Raw genomic sequence first — 21,512 nt, forward strand, 5'->3', positions numbered from 1 at the left:
CCCCAAGCACACACACACACACATGTGCACACACACGTGCACACACACATCCTCCTTTTTCACCTGCTTTCAGGGCCGGGCAAATGGATCTACTTCCCTGCCTTCCCCACATCCCCAAAAATGGAGTCTTTAGGACAGAGGAGAACATAGAATAAGGACAAGACTGGCTACGTTCCCTAGCAGCAAGGGACCTTCCAGAATATGTGTGGGAATCCCTAATCTCAACTAGACTGCCAAATCACTTTTCCCCTCTGCAATGCCATAGTCGTTGAGACAGAAGGCCTGGACCAGCCTGATGAGGCAAATGTTCTCAGATCCTATTGCCCTACTTTCCTGGCTCAAACTGGTGTTGAGAAGAAAGTACGGCAGAGGATCAGGAAGTTTATCAGAGAGGATAAGGGGGCATTCGGTCTTGGGTCAGGACTGAAACAATGGATAGTACAGTTGTTGGATTTAGGGGGGCACAAGAGTTGAGCTGAGGTCAGTATCAGGATATAGCTCTGATGGTGGGAACTGGGGGAATCTGGGGGAATCGGGATTAGATTCAGGTTTAGATTTAAATTTAGGAGTTAAGGGGCACCAGGGTGGCTCAGTTGGTTAAGCTTCTGCCTTTGGCTCAGGTCATGAACCCAGTGTCCTGGGATCAAGCCCCGTGTAGGGCTCCTTGCTCAAGGGAGAACCTGCTTCTCCCTCTCCCTCTGCTCTTGTGTGTGCATGTGCTTGTTCTCTCTCTCAAATAAATAAAATATTTTTAAATCAATAAATAAATTTAGGAATTGAGCTAGGTGGTTGGACTGGGTTGCCTCAGAGGACTGGAGCTAGATTTTGTATCAGAGCTTCCCTATAAACTGCCTGCTTCATGCTGGTCTCCAAAAAAAGGGCATCCTTAAGAGTTACCCCCCAGCCTCTGGTCTAGGAGCTTTATTGAAGAAATAGGAGTGAGGGTGCAGGTTGGCTCTGGAAGGAAGCAGAGTCGGCTTCCCCCAGTTAGGGAGCTGTCCAGTCTAGAAGCTTGCTCCTCAGAGGGTGGTCCACAGAACAGCTCCACCAGCTCCACCTAGGAACTCCGGAGAAACGCAACAATCTTTGGCACCCACCTCAGAGCTACCAACTCCGAATCTACGTTTTAACATGACCTTCTAAGAGTTCTGTACCCTTAAAGCTTAAGAAGCCCTGGAGGAGCTTCCCTGGCAGAGAGACCTGAGGCGAGGGCAGGAAGGCCAAAGGGCATCCAGCCCCTAGGCTTCCTACAGGGCCCCCTGCCTGCCACCCCCACTCCTACTGCTGGAGCCACAGCGACACCTACTGGCCATGGGCACCTAAGCCCCCTCCAGGCCTTGTGGACTCTATGGTCCTGCCCTGCAGGGCCTCTATCCAGAGGCGAGCGTTCCTGAGTTCTGGGGCTTTGGCTTCCACAGCTAGGCTGGAGCAGGTGTTGCAGGGACCAGGGCCTGGGAGCTGGGCAGGGCTGCACGCAGGTTGGGGCTCTGAGGCCTCCATGTGAAGAAGGCAAGGCAAGCACACAGGTGGCCTCTCAGGGGCCCAGAGCTCCAGACACACGCCTACCCCTGGTGACTTTCCACCCTCAGCAGCAAAGTTCCTCCCTTCACTGCCACCCTCAGCCTACACGGACAGGATGCAGCTTCCCGTCCCAACCAGCGTACCTGTCCCAACCTGATGCCCCTCGAGTAGGTGGGATTTGAACCTATGTCTGAACCACTCTTCCTGGAAGTGGACTTTAAGGAACTCCAGTTGAAAAGCAGCTTGGGGAAGGGGAGCAGCTAGGATATTTCTTGTCCAGAGTGGTTACTGGAGACAGGATTCCCGTGGCAGAATTCTAAGTCGAAAAGGTAGGCGAAGGTCACAGGGCAGAGAAGTAAGAGGGTGGGGAAGGAAGGCCACCCACTCCAAGGCAGGGCTCAGCTGACCCACCCCAGGGGACCTGATGGCTCCAGAGGACCCCTGGGCCCAAGGCTGCTGGCCCAGAGCCACCAGGGAGGAGAGGGGGGCCTCGTCGAGGCAGGAGTGATCCCGCCCCTCCCGTCATTGCCAGTCTCAGTAACTGTTAAACACGCACACCCCCCGAGCCCCGCCGGTCTGCTCTCAGCTATAAGAAGGGGTTTGCCTGGGAACTAAATGATTGTGATTGCCCACCAGTGTCTGCCATTAGTGGTGATTAGTTAAAACATCAGAGTCTAAACAGTCAATTGGCTCTAATAATTAATACCATGGCTCAGCTGTGACTGGGAGCGCGCGAGGGAAGAGAGAAAAACGAGAAAGGAAGACAGGATTGGCAGGGGAGCCCTGGCTCTCCAGCTACCATTTCTTGACCCACATGCCATGTGCTGGGCCAGGGTGCCTCAAGCTCCCAATTCTGTGGGCTCACAAGACATTTTAATAAATTACTTCACTGAGCTATCATCATCGCCCTGTTAGTCTCCGCTTTCCAGGTAAGAAAAATGAGGCACCGAAAGGAAAAGCCAGTAAATGCTCAGTAACAGGTGAATGAACGGATAAATAAGTGAATGAAGAGCGCAAAACTGAAATCCAAACCCAGGTTAGCCGGACTCCAGGAACTCTGTGGAGGGGGCAAGATGGGAGACACTGCAGAGACAAAGCAAAAAAAAGAGAGAATACCCACCCTTCTCTCTCCCATCATCTCTCCTTATTCACGCTCCCTCTCACACACTCCTCTCTCTAGCACCTCACACACCCTGCTGGCTCCTTACACACACACACACACACACACACACACGCATACACACGCGCATGCACCCTTCTCCGTCACACACAGAGATCTCCACCAGACCCCCCCTCCCCTCCCCTCACTGTGTGCCCTACTCCCTACCCTTCTCCACACACAGTGTGTCCTCTCAATCCCAAGCCTGTCTACACACCCACTCTGTCGCACATGCCTGTTTCACACAAATGTCCCCCACCCTCTCCCTTACACCTGCCCTCTTCGTGTCCCTGCTTCCGCACACAGATCTCCCGCCCCCCCCTCCGCCTTTCCTATGAACCTCTCCCTCTCCGCTCCTGTGTTCACACCTCTCTTGCGCCCAACGGCTCGCTTGCATTTCTCTCTCACACGCTTCTTCCTTTCTCTCTCTCACACACACACACACCCTCCTCTTTCTCGGGGCCCTGTCTGTCCTCTTCGGTGCTGTATTTCCAGCTCTTCGAATATCACTTGGCCCATAGTAAGCCCTCAGAGAGTGTTTGGGAAATGAAATCAGCGTACCCATTGCTCTCTACCTCCTGCACACACACACACACACACACACACACCACTCTCTCTCTCCGTCTACCTTCACCCCACACTGTGCACATATTTCTCACACACACAGGGGCACACTTTGGGCCTTGTCCTAGAACGGGCTTCCACCGTGCACTCCTGCTCTGTCACCCTTCCAGGAGTCAGGCCCCAGGGGCCTCCAGCAGGGTGATCTCCGGCTCAGCCTGTGCATCTCTGAACCGTCCCCAGATCTGGAAGAGCCTCCGGGACTTCCCTGTCTGGCGGGGGGTTGTGGGGGGCTCTCATGCAGACCCCTTAGTTATCCTAGAGCCGGCTCAGCCCCTCCCCACCCCCTCCCTGGGTCACACGCAGCGACAGAGCGGCCAGTGAGCAGGATGGCTGTGTGTGCATTGCTATTAATCACCCCTCCTGGTCCGCTAACGAGGCTAATGCGGTAAGTGACAATAGCCCATCTTGGTTCCTGATTTAGGGGCTCAGGACGGAAGCTGGGCTCCTGGGAGTGAAGACGTGAATTCTCCACGACACTAAACCTTCAAATAAATCTCCTCCAGTCAGAGAAGCCCAGGGCACTAAATCCCAAGCGCCGGTAATTGAAACCCTTAGAGCTTTCTTGGGTAGGGAAATTACTGAGAGAGAGAGAGCAGCCCAGGGGTTCCGGGTGGGGTGGTGGGCTAGCAGAGAGCCCCGCAGAGGGCTCTGTGACAGGGGAGGCTACTGGAGACCCTCTCTGAGCATGTGGGTACCTGTCCGCTCTGGGGTAGGGGTATGTCTGGGATTGTACTGTCTATCTGTGTTCACGTGACCACGGCCCACCTTCTTCACACCAGCTCTGTGGACACTGGTATTTTTCTAAGACAGCTGGAGCTTCTGTCTTTCAAGGGCTTCTCCCTGTCACTGAGCATGAAACCAGGCTTTATTTAAACAAAAGAAATTGACAGCATGACCTCCTCGGCCTGCCTTCCCCTCTTCCTACCCCTCCACTCCCCCACCTCCACCACCCACCCACCCCATCTTTTACAGTCTTCTCAGACAGTCCCTTCAAGTTCTCCTCCCACCGACAAGGCCACTGAATCATTCAGCAGCTGCTACCACCCGCTCTGTGCCAGACCCTGCCTACAATCGGGTCTGGAGTCCACCAAGTGAATCAGAGAAACACCCTGCCCTCAAGGAGCTCAGAGTCTACCAGGAGAGATAGACAAACAAATCATTGCCATATTATAGGTAGGACGTGTGCGATAATCGATAATCCTAATCGAGGTAAAGGCATATAAGAAATAGCATGAGGAAGAGAATAATTAACATCACGGAAGGCGTCAAAGAGGAAGTAACGTCTGGGTGTGGTCTTCAAGAACAAATAGGAGTTATACGTTGCCTATGGGTAAGGAGATGTCACAAGTGCTGTTGGCGGTGAGAACCAGAGGCGGAGAGCTGGCCCTCGCCCAGGACAGCACACAACATTGCTGGAGAGGCTGGAGACGGGCTTGCACAATAAGGAGCTTGGAATTTATGCTGTGGGCTTTGGGAGGGGAGGAAGGGTCTTAAGTGGCTGAATGATAGGATCCTACTTGTGTTGTAGAAGATCCCACTGGCTGTAGAGATAGAACTGGATTACAGGGGACACAGAGGCGTTAGGAGACTTGACAGGAAAGACTGGAGATGATGCCTGAACTAAAGCCATGGAGAAAAGACGGCACCGGGGTTCCTTAGAAGGTAAAGACCGCTCAGATGTAGGGACCAGAGTAAAGAGGCACAGTCCTGACCACCGATGCAGGGAAGTCTGTGGAGAGGGGTGCCACGCATTGACATAGAAAAAGCAGGAGGAGGGCAGGTCTAAGAAAGACAAGTCCCATCCCGGGCACACTGAGCTTGTAGAGCCTACAGCACATCCAAGTAGAACATCTGAATCGATGCACGGTGACAGGGATGGGACAGGCCTGGAGGTGGGGACTGAGGAGGACAGTATGCAGAGAGAGGAGGGGATGAAGACAGGGCCACAGCTCACGTCTGAGAACACGGAGGGGAAGGGTCAGGGTCAAGAGCACTGGCTGGAGGGTTGAGTCCAGCCGCATGGCGGCTGACAGGGTAACCGCGGGCAACTTACAGAGCTTCTCCACGCCCATTTCCACCATGAAGAGTAAAGTACTTGGCATGGAGGAAGTATTTGGTAGACGTTATCCCTTTCCTTCTTCCTCCCCTACCCAACTCATAGTTACCCATCACCTCTCAGCTTTTGCCTCATCCGCAAGGAGGCCTTTCTGGATTTCTTGAGCAGGGCAAATCTGCCTTTATGGGTTCCCATAGCACTGTTCACCTCTCCTCGGCACGAGTGCAATTTTACAGTTGTTTGCAGAATTTCATTGTATCTGTTTCCTCCTGCCTTGGAAGTTCCAAAAGGACATAGATTTAGACCATGGAACAGCGTGTAGCCCATAGAAGACCATCAATAAATATTTACTAAAATAACAGATAAATGAATATCAGTGGAGGATCTGTCATAGTGGGCGGATGATGACCACTGAGGATCTGACTGAGAGCCCCCTGATGGAGAGTGGGGGTGGGGTTGCAGATCTCAATGAGTTAAGGAGTGCTAGGAGACAAAGGAGGGTGGACAGCAAGCACAACTCTTTGGAGCATCTTAGGTGAACCTGGAAGGAGGAGGGAGAACATCAGCTACAAGGTGCCATCCAGAAGGGAAAGAGGAGTTGTTCATATTGTTGTGGGGCGGGGTGACCCCAAGCGTGTCAATGCTGATGGACGGTGGCACAGGAAAGAGGGTCCCACAATAGCTTTCCCCGCCGACATAGGCAGGAAATGGGATTCTCAACCCAGGAGAAGGGATTATGGCTAGAACAGGAAGATGAACACCTCTTCTACTGAAACTGTTAGAAGAAAGACGACCAGTGTGGATCTGGAAGTGGAGGGAATTCATACGTAAGGACTTCAGATTTCTGAAGCGAAGTGGGAAGCAAGGCCACCTAGTAAGAGAGAAGGGGACAGAAGATGGGGCGGGGGACTCTGGATAGTAAAATATTATTGGATTGTCTCTGTGGGAAAAGGGAGACCAAACTGACCAAGGGCATGTTAAGGGATTGCTTAGTAGTGCTGGGATTGGAAACTGTGAATTTTTATTGGCACATATCTGCGTGATTTTGTGATTTTCCCCCCGCTGCGTTTAGCCGCCTGTGTGTCTGAGACCAAAAGGAGACTAGTTGGATGGTGGAGGAGGCAGAGGAAGCAAGAGGGTGTTGTAGTGACGTGGCCTAGGACTTGGGCTAGAATCCATGAGTCCGTGGTGTCTCGGGAGATGGGAGGACAGAGGGAGAAGCAAGTAGGATGGGTACGAGGCTGTAGGAGGGTTGGGGAGAGAGGGAGTTCTGTCACAGAGCAATTCAGGCTGGTGACCAGCTCCTCCAGGAGGAAGTGAGTCCAGGGAAAAAGAACAGCCGCTGAGGAGGTCAGTGATGGGGCTTGGCATAGACAAGTGAGCGTCAAAGTCCTGGAGGACCATGGAGAATGGGGGACACCAGTGATAAGGGATGCAGGGGACAACTTGACCTCAGAGCCCATAGGGTGGAAAAACGGTGGGCTGGAAGTGGCAGTGAGCACAAGGAAGACACTGCCCTCACCCTCCTGGCCTGAGGAATCTGAAGTTGGGAGAATAAACAGCCTGTGCTGGGGAAGACTCCAGAGAGAGGTGTCTCCAGGGCATGGCCTGGTTTCCGGGAAAGTGATGAGAGGAAGTAAAGGAAGTACCTAGGGACCGAGGAAGGAGAGTTCACTGGCATGGAACTCAGTCCCAGAGGGCCTGATGGGAAGATGGTAAAGAGCCATCATCATCAGTGGGGTCACCTCTGCGCCCTCCTTCCCCGGCATCTCTCCTAAGACTGTCCGCCTCTCCAGCCCACCTCCCCTGACTTGACATCACTCTTCCTGAACCATCCACTCCCCACCCCACCTCGCAGCTTGCGTTCCCCGTGCTCCCCCACCTCCTCCCCAGACCCTCCCCCTGCCCTGCCCCACCCCAGCCGGCCTGAGTGAGCAGGAACCCCTGCACCTTCATTTCTCAGGTCACTGCTTGGCTAATGGGCTATTAATTTGCTCAATCGTCCCCTGTGAGGCAAACTCAATTTCTGCCAGCCAGTCGTCCCTCCCTGTCGACAGCATGATTGATTGGAGGAACAGCTGTCACCGCCCGGCTGCCTGCTCCCTGCCTCCTTTCCTGAGAGTCCTCACCACCCCTCCTCCTCGGGCCGCTGCCCCGCGCCCACAGAGGCAGCGCACCCCGGCCACCTGCCCAAGGATCTGTCGCCAGCAATGAAAAATGACAGAAATATTTAAGGACAAATAAGGTTTCCCAACGCAATTGAAAATGATTACAGGCAGCTACAGATGGGGCCAATCTGATGCGCAGCAGCAAATCAAATCGAATTTCCTTATCGGCGTATTATTTTAGGCGTTATCTGGCACGTTGATGCAGTTATCAATTCAATTTCAGCCGCCGGGCCGCTGTTTACTGTCTCGCCTTTGCTGGGAAAAGGTAAACACGCTCAGCCCAGCAAATTAATTTCTGGCTGAAGCCAGAGGCTGCGAAGGATGGCTCCGTGGGACCCGCAGCCCCCACCTTGGCCCCGGGCGAGTGGGCCAGGGTGGCCGGGCCTGGGGCAGGCGAGAGCTTGCCCAGGGACCAGAAGCCCCACTAGCCGCCTGCCCCAGCCTGGCCCAGGCCCCCGAGCAGGATTCAGGGCTCCTAGGAGACTGAGGTGACCGCTGTTGGCTCCGCGGCTGCTGCCAGGGAGAGGTGAAGGTCTCCCATTAATTCCCAGCTAAAAATGACAAATTCATCTTGGACGACAATTAAATGAAGTCAGTAATTGATGCTAATTGATCTCCAGATGCAAGGGCTCCCCTCAGCCTTAGCAGCACGTGCCTGTCGTGCTCACTCTCCCCATCCCAGGCCCCTCCTCCTCTACCTCTCTGCGGCTCACTCTCAGTCCTCGCCCCGCGCCCTAGGGCCTTGGCTCTCCTGACCTCTGCAGGTCTGCGGGAGACAGCTGGCCCAGGGCTGGGCTAGCAGGCAACACCTGAGGCAGAGGAGCTGGCCCGCTGCCCACCCAGCCCTGCAGGCACTTGTAATCAGTGCCCTGAGTCCCACCCATCAGCCCAGAAAGCAGGTAACATGCCCTCCTGGCGGTTCAGGATTTATTGCCCACAGCTGCAGAGGTTCCCACTTCATTTTTATAAGCCCATAGTCAGAGCCGGCGGGGGGTAAAGCACACTTGGATTTACTTTCCTTTAAACAGCACAGTGCTAGCGTTTTGGCTCCTTGGCAGGGAAGGCACGGGGTGGGGGTGGGGGGGCACCCAGGTACACTCCATCCACCCTTGCAGATAGGCAGAGGTGCTCTGTTTATCTATATGTGAAAAAATGCCCACACTCGGGGCACCTGGGTGGCTCAGTGGGTTAAGCCTCTGCCTTCGGCTCAGGTCCTGATCCCAGAGTCCTAGGATTGAGTCCTGCATCGGGCTCTCTGCTCAGCCGGGAGCCTGCTTCCCCGCCCCTCCGCCTATCTCTCTGGCTACTTGTGATCTCTCTCTCTGTGTCAAATAAATAAATAAAGTCTTTAAAAAAAAAAAAAGAGGCCCACACTCATGTGAGCACCTACCTCTGTATGCCAGTGCCCCCCCATGTGCACGTGTGTGTCCAGACACTTCAGAGGATAGGTGTGCTTGTCCCCATAGGAAGATTTTCCTGAGTTGGGCCTTTTCTACAGTCAGGCGTGGCTAATCCCAGAGAAGCGCCCCCCACCCCCACCCCAGAGGCTCCATCTGCCCCACCCACCAATGGCCCAGCCCAGCCCAGGGCACTGTCTGGAAGTTATTAGCTAAAGGAGGAGGGGAACTGAATCCTAGCTCCAGAAGAGAGAGGCTGCAGTTGTGTGTGGGACAGCCAAGGTCAAGGGCATGAAAAAGCCGGGACCCCTGAAGCCCCACCAGTCTCTAAACAGGTTGGTTGGTGCTCGCTTCGACAGCACATATACTAAAAAGGTTGGCTGGTAGCCCTCAATGGAGCAAAGGCTGATGGGGCCGACAGCTAGGGCTCAAAGCCCCACACTCAGTGACCCTGATCTCCCGTTGACCCTGAGCCCTTGGCTCCAGTTCGAGCCCAAGTCTGAGCCTAAACCTGTCCACAGGCTGACCTCCACCGGGCTGTCCTGCGTAAGTTTGCCATTGGCCACCCAGGAGACATGGCTGGCTCAATGCAGGCCCCCTCCACTGTCTAGAGACAGGAAAGAGCATCCATCACCAGTGGGGTCAGGGGACCAGCCAGGCTCTTGTTTTCTAAGGACCTGGCCCTGGTAGGAGGCCATGTGGAGTGGGCAGGGCCAGTCTGAGCTTTTGTAGGCAGAGGTGGGAGAAAGGAAGACGGCATTCGAGCATGAATGTGTCACCTGCGTATTAGATCTACGTATCAAGGCCACATGTAAGGAACTGGTGCTATGTGAGGGGGTCTGCACCATCTCATGGAAGGAAGAGGAGCAAATTAAGGACAAGGCACTTACAGTAGGATAGAAGGCCAGACCTAGATAAGGGTCAGGGCAGAGGCAAGAAGTCAGAGAAAAACTCCCACGATGTCTCCCAGCTAACGTCTGCATCCTTTGGGTAATTTATCAAGGTCAACCGTCATGTATTCATTCGTTCATTCCAAGAATATTTATTGATTTCTATGATTACTATTACTATTCTCTAACTTGGGGCTCGGTCCTCTGCTAGATGCTGGAGTTGCAGCTGTAAACAAGTTAATCCTTGCCCTCGAGAAATTTCCAGTCTACAGAGGGCGACAGACGCAGAATAGGCAGTGGTACCACTGGGTCACTAGAGGTGGCACAAGAGGCTGGGGGAACATAGAGAAGCCACATGGTATGATCTGGGGAGTCAAGAAGTCTCCCTGGAAGAAGGAATTCCAAGTCCCATAGAGTGAGAGAAAGGGTTAGCCAGCTGGTGCCAATGGCCCCGGCCATACCCTTTGGATGGTTGTTTGCCCAGCCCAAAGCAGAGACAGATGGGCCTATGGGGTTCCGAGGGACTCAGGAACTGCTAAAAATGTCAGCCTCCCCCTGAGCACCAGCCGCGGCCCCAGGGTCTGGGCAGGAGGATACATGGTTGTTTTCAGGGCATCCCTGGGTACTGGCAGATAAATACGGGCCATCGCTAAATGCACGGCTCTCCTCCGGCGGCCCTACCCCCACCTCCTCGACCAGAGATGCCTATTAATCCTGACAAATGATGACTTACGAACATGTAATGCAAACTGATTCATCATACATTCAAATCCGCCGCCCCGCCCCAGCGGGAGGCCCCAGCCAGACAAGTGTATTACACGGATAATGTATTTGACGTATTAATAAAACCAGCCGCATTGCTCTGGCGCGGGGACTGGGGAATGCCAATATACGATGACAGATCACATATTGATGAAATCCAGATGTTTGGAATCATAGTCTTGGGGCCTTGTTCATATTGACTGAAGGTAAAAAATGCCATCTGTCAGCATGTTAACTCTTCCTGTCCCATGCTCGACAGAGGCGCCAATCACGGTTTTCTGGAGGGAGGAGACGGAGAAAGGGAAAGAGCAAGAGGGGGCAGGATGAGTAAGTAGGTGATCTGGATGGTGACGGATGGATGAAGTGGGGGTGGATGGCTGTATTGTAGATATAATGGGTGGAGGGGACTCTTTTCACGCCTTATGTTCTTGACCTCTCGGCAGCATGTGACCCTACCGATGACACCCCCGCTCCTCGACGCTCTTTCCTTCTCGGCTTTGATGACATCACTCTTGTTTTCGTCCTCCTCTTGACAGTTCTCGGTCCTTGATGACTTAAACTTTCCCCACCTGTCGGAGTTATTCAGGGTCTGTTCCAGCCTCTTCTTTCTGTGTACTTGCTCCCTGGCCGATCTCACCTACACTCAACTTCCTTAACCGGTTCATTTATTCTGTAAATATTTACTGACTACTTACCATATGCCAGACATTGTGCCTGGCACAGAGAATGCCTTGGTAACTTCAGCTCTTACCTCTATGCCAGCGTCCCCAGCTCTGTCATTCTGGCTCTGGCTCCCACAGAGTACCTGGAAAACATTTTCAAATGGACGTCTGCTAAGACGTCCTCAAGCTAAGCACCACATCCAACATTGAACTCATTTGCTTCCTCACCAAGCCGGCTGCTCGTCCTCCTGTTGCTCAAGCCAGAAACCTTGGAATCACCCTTGGCTTCTTTCAGTCCTTTACCTGCCATGTCCAACCCATTCCCTTCTGCTCACCTCCATCACCAACACCATCATCATCACCATCGCCCTCCAGGAAGGCACCACAGTATCCCACCTGAGTCAGTGAGATCACCTTCAAAGCAGCCTTCCTGCGCTCTCTACTTCGCCCCGTCAGACCATTCTCTGCAGTTAGAATGATCTTTTTAAGTGCAAGCCTGACATGTCTCTCTCCTGCTTAAAACTCTTCTGTACGTTAAAAAAAAAAAATCCTTAATGTAATTAAAAAGCCATCCAGGATCTGGCCTCTCTCTCATTATATCTCAACCCTCAGCCCCTCACTCACTCGGCTGCAGGCACACTGCACACTTTCCAGCTCCTCAGTTGGTCCTTCTCCTCTTCCGGACCTTCAGAATGCTGTTTTGTACCTAGAACATTACTTCCCCACAATCATTGCCTGGCTGGTTCCCCCTCATCTCTCACACCTTTGCTCGAATATCATTGCCTTCCCCTCCCAGGCCAGCTATTTCACTCCCACGGCTCCAGGTACTTCCCTTTTTCTAAAACCACTCTGGGGATGTGTGTTTCAGGTCCCTATCTGCAGTCAGTTCCCAAGCTCCTTGAGAGCAGAGAGTGCACCTGTCTTGTTCATTACTGCATGCCATGGGTACAAAAGTAGGCTCACTGTCAGCATCCAACTGACATTGGTTGACTATTATTGAATTATGGCATAGGTGAGTGGATAGGTAGGTAAGTAGCTGGGTATCATGCAGTGGTTAGGAGCACTAGCTTTGGAGTTGGACGGCCCTGAACTGAAATCCTGCTCTAAAACCTTCTAGCTCTGTCTTTCGTTGTTCTGAACCCCATTTTCCTCATCAGTGTGATTCCAATAATATCTACATCACAGGACTGTTGTAAAGATATGAGATGGAATAAAATAGGCACAAGCACAACATTAAGCCTACAGCCTAATGTACAATTGAGTGTACAATAACACTCTATAAAATCTTTGTATTATTTTTATTAATAAGCAGATAATGGATAAATGGTTAGGTGGATGGACAGATGGATACGCTGGCATGCAAACCAATCAACAGATAGATGGGTATGCATGGTTAGGAAGAAGGACCTCCATGGAGGCCAGAGAGGCCAGGGCCAGGGTACCTAGGGAATGGTACACAATCTTGACCATGGCAGGGAAGAAGGCCAGATACAGGGCAAAGCCAGGCTGATGTCAGAAGGGGACAGATACAGGCACAAGCAACAAACTGTGCTAGCGGCATACTAGAGATGATAATGACTCATCACTTCGTACCGAGCCCTGGTTTAATGGAATCTTCACCAAAGTCGTGGGAGTTAGATATTATTATACCTATTTTGCATGGGAAAAGCCAAAGCTCAGTAATGTTAGGTGATTGGCCCAAGGTCTCACAGCTGGTAAGGCACAACTCTATTGAATTCTGCTTGAAGGCTCCTCTGTGTCTTGCTCACCAAGAAATGGAAGCCTTTCTCCTGGGGGTTCGGTGAAGGGGAGGGTGGGACACACACGTTTGTATGCACAAACAACACACCTGTACACACACACATTCTCTTAAAAGGCCCAGCTTGTGTTGCCATGCCCCGTTAGTGGTACCCTCACTCTTATTTAACCTTCCACCTTTTTACATCAGACACTGGGCAGTCAAGCCCTGACTTGTGGTCTGCAGAGAAAAGATCGTGAAGACGGGTCTTGCTGCTTGAACAGAGAGCCAAGAATGGAACCCACAGGCGACAGAACTAGGACACAACCGAAGAAGCCAACCCGGAAAAGCCATCGCTGGGCGGGGCGTCGCAGGGTCGGATGTGGGTTAGTGACCTAGGAAGGGAGGGCTTTCCCTCTCAATGAGCCCTCAGTCCCCAGCGTCCAGTCCTGAGGCCAGGCTTCACTATGGAAGTTGGCAGAGGAGGAGCGGCTTTGCCGGGCCCTGGAGTTCCTGCTCCCAATGGTCAGCACATCCCAACAGAGGGGGGCAGCAGAGGGCTGATCTGGGACCCCAGGTGCCCGAGGCCGGGTTCTGAGGCCTCAGGGCGCGACCGGTTGGAGCCTGGCCCCGGCAAGGAAAAGCCTACTTGGCGGGAGCTCTTGGCTCTCCTCGGCTTGCCTATCCGGCTTCACAGCCTGCGGCCGGTCCCTTCCTGGTGGAGCCTCACCGTTTTGGGTGGGGTGGTGTTCCAAGCAGCTCAGAACGCGCAGCGGGGGGTCCTCATGGAGGTCACACAGCTAAGGAGATCGACGCTGTCATCGCCTCTGGCCCTTGGAGCTCGAGGTGCCCTGCGGAAGGCTGAGGACAGGGTCGGGCCCCTCTGCTCCCTGCCCTCCTCCTGCTTCGGGGGATACCTGCGGCGGGCGGGCAAGTGGCGGTGGCAGGCGCGCGGGGCGGGGGCGGGAGGGAGGTGCGGTAATGAATGTGGACGGGAGGCGGAATGAGCGATCCATCTTTGCATGGGAGGGGAGGGGGCCGCGGGCGTTCCCCCCACACACTCACACACTCAATCAGGCGCTGTCAGACCTCGGGCCGCCTGGCATTTTGGTGAAGAATCTCTCAGCTAAAAATTGTTGTCAGTCCCATTTCCTCGTTATCAGTGCAAGGGCTGAGGCAGCGCCCGGGGATTAACAGGAGCGGCGAGCGCCCGCGCCGCCATCCGCCGCCGATAACACCCGGCCTCCCGCCTCACCTCCCCCATTCATCATCTTTAGCACTGACAGCCCGTCCCAGTCCCTGTCCCCAGCCCCTCATGCTTCCCGCGTCTACCCACTAGGCTGCTCAGCCTGCCTCCTGACCTCCCTGTGGAGCTAGGCCTCCTGAAGAGGGACAAAATTCAGCCTAGGCCAGCATGACCTGGACCCACCTGTGGCAAAGGGCCTGGCCAGCTGGAGGGGGGGTTGAGGAGGGCGGGGCAGGAGTGAGGGATGCTCAAGGAGCAGATGCCTTCTGACAGCCTTCCTCTGGAGGGCTTGGTCTGCCTGCCTGTGATCCTGGCATTGGCGTTGGAGAAGGGATTCCTACATCAGATGGGCAGCTATACGAGGGATTTCCAGAGGTCTCTCCAGCCTGAGAAGGACTCTCATAATTCTGGGAACTGTGGAAGATAAGGGCCAGGATGCCTACTCTGGTCTAGGAAGAGTAGGGGGTTGAGGACTTCATTCCCACCCCCCGCAAGACCACAGCCCCCTCCTCTTGGCCATTCCCAGCGGTTTTATGGCCCGTTTTACGGCCACTGTAATGGCCCAGGTCAAAAGCTTCAGGGAGCTGTATTCTGGGAATTATGCAAACGAGGAGCAGGCCCAGGGCCAGAGTATGGATTTTGTCATTAAACCTGGGCAGGCCATGTCGTTAGTGCAGTAAAACCCACGTCATGACCACAGGTCTCAATATAAAATTATAGGGAACACAGCGGGGGAGGGGAAGCAGGGGGCTCATGGCCAGGCTGACACCTGCCACTCTAACCCCTGAGAAAATGGGGGGTGGGATGGAGGGCATAGGCTTCAGGGTCCCTCAGCTGATCACTGTCAATGCTATTCCTAAAGCTAGAGCCAGGAAGAGGGCCCATTGTCCTGATGGGGAAACCGATGCCAAGCTCAGAAAAGTAGATCTCTGTGGCAGCAAAGCAGATGAACTAAGAACAACTATATAGGACTGCTGATTCCTGGTCCCGACCTTGGAGGGAAAACTCTGGGCTCTAGGAATCCCTAGGAGCCAGAGTTGGTGGCCCAGGCTTAAAGGAGCAGAAACCCTGATATTTCCACCTCAGCTCAGACCCCATGCCCTGGATCCTCCTCTTTGTCAGGTCTCCTCCCTTACCATTTCCCCTAGTTCTGCCCCAGGCCTTGCTTCAATGATCCATTTCAAAAGCCTTGTCAGTTCTCCCTGATTCACCCCTTGTCTTCCATCAGGCACTGCCTCCCCCGGACTCTCCCAACCACCCTCCGGCCCCTCCAGCCTCCACCTTGGAGCACCTGTTTCTACCTCCCTCAGTCCTGACTGGACCCACTGACCCTTCTTCAGCTTTCCTCTTATTTTGTGATCTCCGTCAGGCCAAGCATGTGTTTTATTTATCTCTGAACTCCAATTTCTCCTAGAATAATCCCTGAAGTAAAGTAATTGTTTCATAAATGTTTGCTAAGTGAATAAGTAAATGAAGTGTAGAGATCATGATCTGAGTACAGGGGTCACTATCCAGTTAGAGCCTTGGTTTCCCCACCTGTAAAACAAAGGTAATGTGCCTGCAGAACTTCTAGGGTCTCACTCACCTCTGAGATTCTCAGGCCGAATGAAGTTCAAGGCAGAGCTGAGACTAGAATCCTCATCTCCCATCTTCCAGACCAGGACACATCTGCTTCTTCGACTCAGAACTGCCTTCCAGCTGTCCTCTGAGCATCTGAGGCTTAACCAGCAAGGCACATGATCAATAGGGCCTCTTCCCCTCCTCGGAGACTTAACCACACAGACTAGAGCCACACCTACCCACACCCTGGGCATATGCCAAGCCTCCACAGTGGACCTCCCAGCTCTGCGAAAAGTCATCTGGCTTCTAGGATGATCCGCTTTTTTTCCCTACAGCCTTTCCCTTCCTCTTTTCCTCTCCTTTGCTTCATTACTGCACATGTAGTCAATGTCAGGTCTGTTTTCAATTGTCTGTAAATATCAAGTTGGATAAGAAATGACCACTGCCCACAGGAAACTCACAGCTCATTCATTTGTTTCCATTCTCTGCCTGAAACACTTCTAAGGTGCAACTTATATTTCATTTCTTTGGTGACGACTTTTCTTTTTTCACTCCTCAAAACACACACCCAGAATGAACTACTGCTTTCTTTGAGCTCTGAAATGACTCAGTCTGGGCATCCAGGAGAGCTGGGACCGTACTCAACCTCAAAGCGAAGTTCCTGTGCTCAGCCTGAACTGGGAGCTCCTTCAGGCATGGGGTTGCTAGAGTTAGCAAATAAAAATATATGACCTCCAGGTAAATTTGATTTTTGGAAAAACAATGAGTAACTTTTAGTATCAGTATATGCCATGCAGTATTTGGGATGTAGTTATACTAAAAAAAAGTGTTCATTGTTTACCTGAAATTCAAATGTAATTGAGTATCTTTTTTTAAAAAATTTATTTATTTATTCGACAGACAGAGATCACAAGTAGTCAGAGAGGCAGGCAGAGAGAGAGAGAGGGGAAGCAGGCCCCCCGCCGAGCAGAGAGCCTGATGCAGGGCTCGATCCCAGGACCCCAAGATCATGACCTGTGCCAAAGGCAGAGGCTTTAACCCACCCAGGCGCCCTATAATTGAGCATCTTCTATTTAATCTGGCAACCCAACTCAACCACCTTGGTCATTACCGGCATGACCTTTATCTCTCTGAAAGCTAATTTTGACCCTCTCTGGGCAACAGCAGGAAGAAGAAGCAGGAGGAAAGATCTTGGCTAAAGCTGAAGTACTCTTTCCACAGTTGGCATTTACGTGGATAGCAAGAATGTTTCTGGATGAATAGGCCCGCTCTACCCCATGCCTTAAGCAGAGGGCAGAGCACTGGGTGGTGAGAGTGACAGGGAAAGGGTTTAGGCTCCCCAAGAGGCATGCACTAGGCAAGTTCAGCCTCCTTCCTAGAATAGTGTGCTCTGGTCTCCATCGGCAACAGAAATAGTGACAGAGTTGGGACACAGTGGGGACAGAGTGCAGGCTCCCAGCTGGCCCCCAAGCCTGCATAAGCCAGCACAATACCCACTTGTATTCCCATACAATTTGGGAGGAAGAAACCCAGAATCTATTAGGTTTACAAGGGGCCAATGAGTTTATCCACGTGAGAGGTAGTGAGACCCAAACAGAGAGACTATAGATTCCAGGAATACTGAAGAAGCAGAATGGACAGGACTGGTGGTTAAATGAACATAGAAGGGATAGTAAGGCGAGGAAGGGACCTCGGGGGAGGCGAAGTTTCCTGGCTTGGGTCACAAGGCGAGTGCTGGTGTCATTAACTAAGATGAGCACTGCTGAAGGCGAGCAGTTTTGAAAGGGGTAAAGAAGCTGAGGGACTTGTTTTTGATCATTGACTTTCAGATTCTTGGGGGAGCATCCAGGCATTGAAGCCCATTAGGCGTTTGGTTACAGAGGCTGAGAGAACCAGGGAAGGATCTAGGGCAGAAACATAGATTCTGGAGTCTGCAGGGCACAGATGGGAGTTAGGGCTGTAAGAAGGAAGAAGATCATTCAGCATGCAGAATAGGGAAAGGAGAGAGCCTGTGGGCAGAATCCTGGGAAAGTGAGGAACTGGGAGAGAATGCTACCCCAGAAGACACATGAGTCCTTTCTGGTCATTCCCACTCAACTGTGAGGGCCTCAAGGGCAGGGACTAGATCTGATTATACTCTGTGGCTGGTTCAGAGCAGACCAGCCCTCAGACAGTGTTTGTTGATTGACTACAGGGATGAATCCCCTCTCTCCCTCTTTTCTTCCTTCTCCAGATTTGGAGAATATGAAGGCAGTGAGGAAAGGAGAGACAGAGGGGGCACTGGATATTCTGGGTGATGGTATGATTACACCAAGACCTTCCCTAACCTGTATGAAATGGAGTGATCCAGCTTTGATTGCACAGAACATTGATTGTGTCCTGATAGATTTCCCAGAGGGGCAGCCGGTTAAGAAGATGCCATTCATGGCCATGAGCCACAAAGAAGACTGAATGAATGGTCATGGTCTCTGAGATCCTCAGACTCAACCCTCCTCTAGGGCCAGGAAGCCCTGGGAGGCAGCAGGCTTGGGCTGGAGGATTGGGACTCTTGGTTTCCGTCCACAGACTAGCCCAGCTTATCCACCTGTCTCTTCTTCTTCCCTCCCCAGGTAAGAAAAAGGCAGCAGCGTTGTTTGACAGCCAGGCCCCTATCTGCCCCATCTGCCAGGTGCTGCTAAGGCCCAGTGAGTTGCAGGAGCATATGGAACAAGAACTGGAACAGCTGGCCCAGCTGCCTGCCAGGTAAGCCAGCAACTGGGGGAGCCTGCCTGCCAGATGATTCCACTCTTGGTTGTAGATATCAGGTCCTGGGAACAGCTGCCTGGCCCAGTCCCCAGCCTCTAGGTAGAAGGCAAGGCCCTCCTATTATATAAGGAGCTGGAAAGGGATGAGCCACAGCCATGGGCCTTGCCCTGCCATGCTAAGCCTCAGGGTAGGGTAGCAGAAGCAGGGACAGGGCCTGGAGGCCTGACCAGCCATGTGGCCTTGTGCTGACATCCAGGGGCATAGGCACTACCTTCTTGGTGAATCTCAAGGTCAAAAAGGTGACAATCAAGAATGGGCTCAGGCGTGTGTCTTCCCCCAACCTCTCCATCCTCCCTTCCTTCTCCCTGTCTGAAGGACAAAGGGGAGCGCCCTATAGGTGAGCCGGGTTATCAAAGGGACAGAGCAGGGGTGTAACAAATTACCCCAAATCTTAGTAACTTAAAGCAACCATTTCCTTATACTCACGGAACTGTGGGTTCAGGAATTCAGACAGAGCGCGGAGGGGATGACTTGTGTTGCTCCATGATGTCTGGGGCCCGGGCTGGGAAGATTCAATGGCTGGGAGCTAGGATCGTCTGGAGCCCCCTTCATTCACATATCTGGTGACGGATTTCGGCTATCAGCTGGGACCTCAGCTGGAGCTATGACCCAGGCACCTCCACTTGGCTTCCCCACATGGCCTGGGCCTGCTCATAGCCTGGCAACCTCCGGGTAGTTGGACTCCATATGGGGCAGCTTAGGGCACTAAAGCAAATGTTCCAGTCCACGAAATGGAAGCTGGATCCCCTTTTACAACCTAGCCTCAAAAGTCACTTAACGCCACTTCCACTGTTCTCTGTTGGTCGAGGCAGAATCAGCTCAGCCAGACTGAAGGGGAACAGACATACACCCCAGCTTTTGATGGGGGAGTGGAAAGGTCATATTATAGGAGAGCACGTGGGAGAGGAGACGTTGGCCATTGCCACCCACTCTGGAAGATACGTCACCCAGAGGGGAACAGCCTGCCCCACCATTCCCAACCCCGCCCCACTCCACTCCCTCCTTCAGTCCAAGTCATTAGACTTGACTGATCTTCCTTCTGCCGTCTCACCTAATCCCCCTTGAGGGGTGCAGGAGACCCAGCGGTAAGTCGGAACTGGTCCGTCTCTCTCATTGCATGAGAGTAAGGGGAGCAGGGCCAGAGAAACGGGGAGGGGTAGAGGCTGCTCTATGGGAAGAACCGTGGGGCACGGAGAAAGCATGAACCCCAGCATGGAGGAGAGAAGACCTCCTATGGGAAGGGTGGCCTGAACTGAATTTTGAAGGAAGAAGTATTAGATATCTGTCGCTGTGTTACAAATTACCCTCAAACCCAGCGGCTTGAAACAACAAACATTTATTATCCACAGTGTCTGTGGACCATCAGTTCAGGAACAGCTCGGTTGGGTAGTTGTGTCTTCTGGCTCAGTCTCTCGTGAGGCTGCAGTTAGGATGTGAGCAAGGCTGTAGTCATCCGAAGGTCTGCCAGTGACTTCGGGAACCATTTCCAGATGGTTCATCCACACATGGGTATCTCCATGGGACGGCTTGAGTTTCCCTCTGACATGGCTGCTGACTTCCCACAGAGGAAGTGATCCCAGAGACTCAGGAGAAAGCCACAATGCCTTATACGATCCAGTCTCAGAAGTCATATGCTATTGCTTCCAGTGTATTCCATTCTCTCCATTAGAAACAAGTCACCAAGTCCAGACCCCACTCAAGAGAGAATAAAACTCTATAAGCTCTACGTCTTGACAGGAGGACTATCGAAGAATTTGTGAGAATAGTTAAAACTAGCATAGGAGACTATAGAAATGATAAAAATAATAACCCTGTTTGAACACTCACTACATGCCAAGTTCTCTACATTGCACTGATGTATTTAATCTTCACAACAACTCTCTAGGATAGGTAATAATTATTAATTCCATTTTACAGGTGGGGAAACTGAGGAACAGAGGGGCTAAGTCACTTCTCTAAGGTTGCACAGCCCATCAAGTGGTAACGATAAGATTTAAATCCAAGCACTCGACTGTAGTGCCATGCTCTTAACTGCTCCTGGCATACACAGACACCCCTGACCTCCCCCGCCCGCCCTCCCACACACACCTGGGACCAGCCTAAAAGGGGCACGGTGGGGGAAAGACATAGCTTTCTACCAGGTTGAGTTCTTGGCTGTCTGGGAGGGCTACTGGGTGATTTGCTTCCTGTAGAGGCCCTCCCCTCATAAGAAGGGAGAATAGAGGTAGAGGTGTGTGGAGGGACCTGCGGCCCTCTGTAAAAGCTGTGGATCCCTAAGGATCTGGAAAATGGGGGCCCAAGCTCTCTTTCTGCCTCCTCAGTGGGGGGCCACAGAACAGCCTAGTCCCTGTGGCTCCACCCCTGCACTGCTCAGGGCATCCACATCTACTCACAGAAGTGCCCCTCAGCCAGGATCCTGCACCAACCCCCCCACCCCCATATTTTCTTGGGGCACCCCCTACTTCCACTGCCTTACCCCCACGTCTTTTTCCCCCACCCAGAGCCCCCACATCGGCTCCGCCCCTCACGGCTGTGTCTTGCGTCCCCCACTTCTGTGCCCCTCACGTCCAGGCCCAGCCCAGCACCCCCTAACCCCTGGCACGCCCCCCCTCCACCCGGTGTCTGACAGCCGGACAGCGGGATCTGCACAGCAAGTGAAATTCCCGTCGGATCGATAAAGCCGAAGCGCTGGCGGCGACGGGTCGATGGTTTTATCTGTCTCGGCCCCGCCGCGCCCGGCGCGCTGACAGTCGGACCGGCCGGCAAAGGCGTTCAAGGGCAGCCGCGCCCGCCGCCCCCTCCCCTCCCCTCTCCCGCTCTCCCCTCCCTGCGGCCGCTGCGCCCACCGGACTGCAGGCTGGACCCGCCGCCACCGCCCTCGTGATTTATCTGGATTTTTAATTGGAAAAAATTTGCGAATTAAT

At 53.0% G+C, this 21,512-nt stretch overlaps 1 protein-coding gene across 4 annotated transcripts in view; it reads left to right on the plus strand.

Annotated features, from left to right (window-relative positions):
- RNF220 (ring finger protein 220) overlaps positions 1-21,512 on the plus strand; it is a 217,608-nt gene that overhangs the window by 165,151 nt on the left and 30,945 nt on the right. For 2 of the 4 annotated variants that reach the window (XM_044238071.1, XM_044238072.1), the window contains exon 2: positions 18,393-18,525. In XM_044238071.1, the coding sequence (XP_044094006.1) occupies positions 18,393-18,525 (133 nt within the window). Of the gene's footprint in view, positions 1-13,288; positions 13,364-13,429; positions 13,503-18,392; positions 18,526-21,512 lie in introns of those variants that run through there. The other 2 variants (XM_044238075.1, XM_044238073.1) reach the window with 2 other exon arrangements.

This window comes from Neovison vison, chromosome 2, assembly GCF_020171115.1.
Source record: "Neovison vison isolate M4711 chromosome 2, ASM_NN_V1, whole genome shotgun sequence".
Taxonomy (NCBI): domain Eukaryota; kingdom Metazoa; phylum Chordata; class Mammalia; order Carnivora; family Mustelidae; genus Neogale; species Neogale vison.